Source organism: Aedes aegypti, chromosome 1, assembly GCF_002204515.2.
Source record: "Aedes aegypti strain LVP_AGWG chromosome 1, AaegL5.0 Primary Assembly, whole genome shotgun sequence".
Classification (NCBI taxonomy): Eukaryota; Metazoa; Arthropoda; class Insecta; order Diptera; family Culicidae; genus Aedes; species Aedes aegypti.
The window spans coordinates 64,431,105-64,434,184 of record NC_035107.1 but is presented as its reverse complement, the minus strand read 5'-3'; the positions used below and the strand labels follow the sequence as shown (position 1 = coordinate 64,434,184).

Below are 3,080 nucleotides of genomic sequence, written 5' to 3'. Positions count from 1 at the left end.
AACAAGCCTTGAAATTGAGAACTTTTGAACGGCAAAAATTGAAACATTTCGTGTGAAATGTTTCCCATACAAAGTAGAGTGTCCGGAATTTGAAGCTGTCCGTAATATGAATCAAAACGGTATTATCATCAAAAATTCTGGGGGGGGGGGGGGGGGCCTGGATGAGTCTGGAGTCTGTTCCTATGCCAATGTGAATCATGGCGTATTCGCGCTATTATTTTTCGTTAAAACCATGCCCGAGAATGATTTGAGAATCGCAAACAATATATCCGAAGGGAAATCAATAGACAATAATGGAACAATCCTCAGAATGATAAAACTATGGCTCGCGAACACTTAATCGCTAGCCCACACGCAGAACGATGCAAAAATCGCGGGGCGTAGTTTGTTGTGATATCTTAACGACAAAAGGTTAATCGTTGTTGCTATGATCGCACGATAAAAAACAACCGCGATGCATCGTGGATTTTGTCATGATCACTAGATTTCCATCCATATTGTTTCGGTGGCATATTATTCAATTTTAATAGTCAATTGCTGCCCAATTTCAGTGTCCTCTGTTTATATGAGTTGCCTAAAATGGATAATTTGTAAGGACATAAAAGAAAATTGAAAAAATCTTGCTTTATATCCGAAAAATGCATTCCCTTTGATTACGTTTGTTGGTTTATGGTTCACTCTGGCTGAACAAAATTACAGTTTTACATGTCCTTCCAAAGAAAATTTGAGATCTAAGATTACAAGGGACTGTTCAAATTACTCGATATGTTTATGGTAGAAAGGTTATGATTATTTAGTCCTCTGATGTAAAAAACTCAATTTGGGAAAAAATGGCTTTTAGTGCGGTTTAGCAGAACCCCGACCAATTATGAGTCAAAACGGTACATACTCATATTTCCAAAAGTACCGTAAAAACACATTTTTTTAATTATATAAAAAATTGGTAACAAGGAGTGGCTTCAAGAAAAAATTAAAAATTTAACAGAAGTTCGAAAAAAAGAATTAAAAAATCAAAAACCAAACTTTATAAATTTGCAAATGAAAGTAACTTATTACTTAAGACGTGCTTCAGTTAGTGAAAAATGATATTTAGATCGAAAATAAATATTTGGGTGTTGCAGGGTTCAATTTAAATAGCTGACGGATTTTTTTCCCTATGATCGAGAACATGCTCCTGTAGCGAGCTTTTTTTTTTGCTTTGGTTCACCTCGTTTTGCTTAACCCGTCTGTGTTATGCTGACCGAAGCATAACAACCGCAAGACCAACCAAACTTGGAGTTCCATCACCGCTCGGTCGCACCTAGCATCAATTCGCTTTCAATAACCGATCAATCAACATGTCCCGTGCCATCATCGTGACCGCTCTGCTGTGCCTCGGTTGGTTCCCGATTCAAATCAGGGCCGGGGACTTCAACTGTAAGTAACATCTCTATTTCGATCATCTTAGAAACTTCTCAGAATTAACTCTCCTAAATCGTAGTTATCTTCGACCCACACGAGTTGGAATGCACCGGCAATGTGACCTACGACAGGGTGATGCTGACGGCCTATCGACCTCGGACCGCCAGCGACGAACGCCGTGACTACACGGACATTCAGCTGAAGAAGCTGTACTCGCTGCAGGATTATCTGGACGATCGGGCTCCGTACGTGACGGTTGGGATGGATCCGTCGTTGAAGATTCCCTACGGTACGCCGGTGTGCATTCCGGAGTTGAACATCCACTTTCGGCGCAATATCAACCTGCAGGTGAGGGATACCCATCAGGATCTGCTCGGGGGTGGGTACCGTCGAGTGGATATTTGCGTGCGTACCCAGGCGGACAGTTTCGACGATTATGTGAACTTGATGGATGCGCATTTGATTTTCTAGGATTTTTGTGGGAGAAGTGCTTTTAGTGGAATATAAGATGATTGTTTAGTGGATTGGTTTTGAGGGTTTTGGTTTGAATTGAAAGAAATTCACACACATCCCTTAAGTGATCTGATTGAGTGAAGCTTCACGAAAGAAGTTGAATATTCCTCGGTCTTTGAAGATGTTTCTCAAATTCTCCAAGCGTTCAAGGTTCCCATCTACTGTGATCATTGCAGTTCTCGTATTCATGGCCTTTCACGAAGTTTCAGCCACCAGCTTTAGCCACCATCTGTTAAAGGATAACAAATTTTCCGAACACCAAATCGAAGCAGTCTCTAGCCCAGGCTCTTCGATTCAAGTAAGTTTGCTAGTAAGTGCCGTCTATCGTGATCAGTTGTTCCGAATTTGAGGCATTTAGGTAGGAGATCTTGAACTCCATTAGGGGAATCAAGGTTTCCTTCCAAATCACAAAGAAATGAGACTTGAAGAGAAGAAGCACATTTTTTCTTACATATGATGACGTTTTGTGTTCAACACCCCTTAAAACTTGTTTTTTTGTACATAACTTTTTAATAGATTTTTTCTCATTTGTTGCGTCTTCTACAAAGTTGTTAGAAACGATAAAATACACGTTATTGCTGAACACGAAAACCTTCTATCTCTTATCGTGAAAAAATATAAACATTTATTTTGTTAAATATCAGTCCACTTTCACCTTAAAAATCTTCATTCTACTCAAAATGACGTAGCTGGTTTCATGACAAGTTCTAACTTTCTACTTTTGCGTCCAGGTAATAATATTTGGAAATAAACAGTTTTTTTTTTCAAGTATTTTTCATAGATGATATATTGTTAATTTAAAATGTTAAGCTATAACCACAATTTTCTTGTTAAGGTGCATCGGAGTAAGTAAGAATACTGGACAATTAAGACCTTATCACAACTTCAATGAAATAAAATTATCAAAGAATGTCTTACAAGCTAGATGGAAGTATGTCGATACATGGAGATTAAGGGCATAATGGAAACATTTAGCAACTTCTTATTTTTAGATTATAAAAGGGCAATTCTTTGCATTTACCCTCTGTTAGTTCAAGTTTCAAAGATTGATTTGGAGCGGTTCCATTTGAATTCGAATGTCGGTTTACTTTTGTATTTTTTGACTTGGCTGAAATTTGGCATATGCTTTCTTTATACCCAAAAATGCCTATTTGCATCATCGGTTC

The 3,080-nt window shown here is 38.3% G+C and overlaps 1 protein-coding gene across 1 annotated transcript; it reads left to right on the top strand.

Moving 5' to 3' along the window:
* The first annotated feature begins 1,033 nt into the window (after positions 1 to 1,033).
* Positions 1,034 to 1,925, top strand: LOC110674428. Its single transcript, XM_021838663.1, has 2 exons — positions 1,034 to 1,416; positions 1,481 to 1,925. The coding sequence occupies exons 1-2, from the start codon at positions 1,338 to 1,340 to the stop codon at positions 1,870 to 1,872; spliced, it is 471 nt and encodes a 156-aa protein (XP_021694355.1). The 5' UTR covers positions 1,034 to 1,337; the 3' UTR covers positions 1,873 to 1,925.
* Positions 1,926 to 3,080: the final 1,155 nt, after the last annotated feature.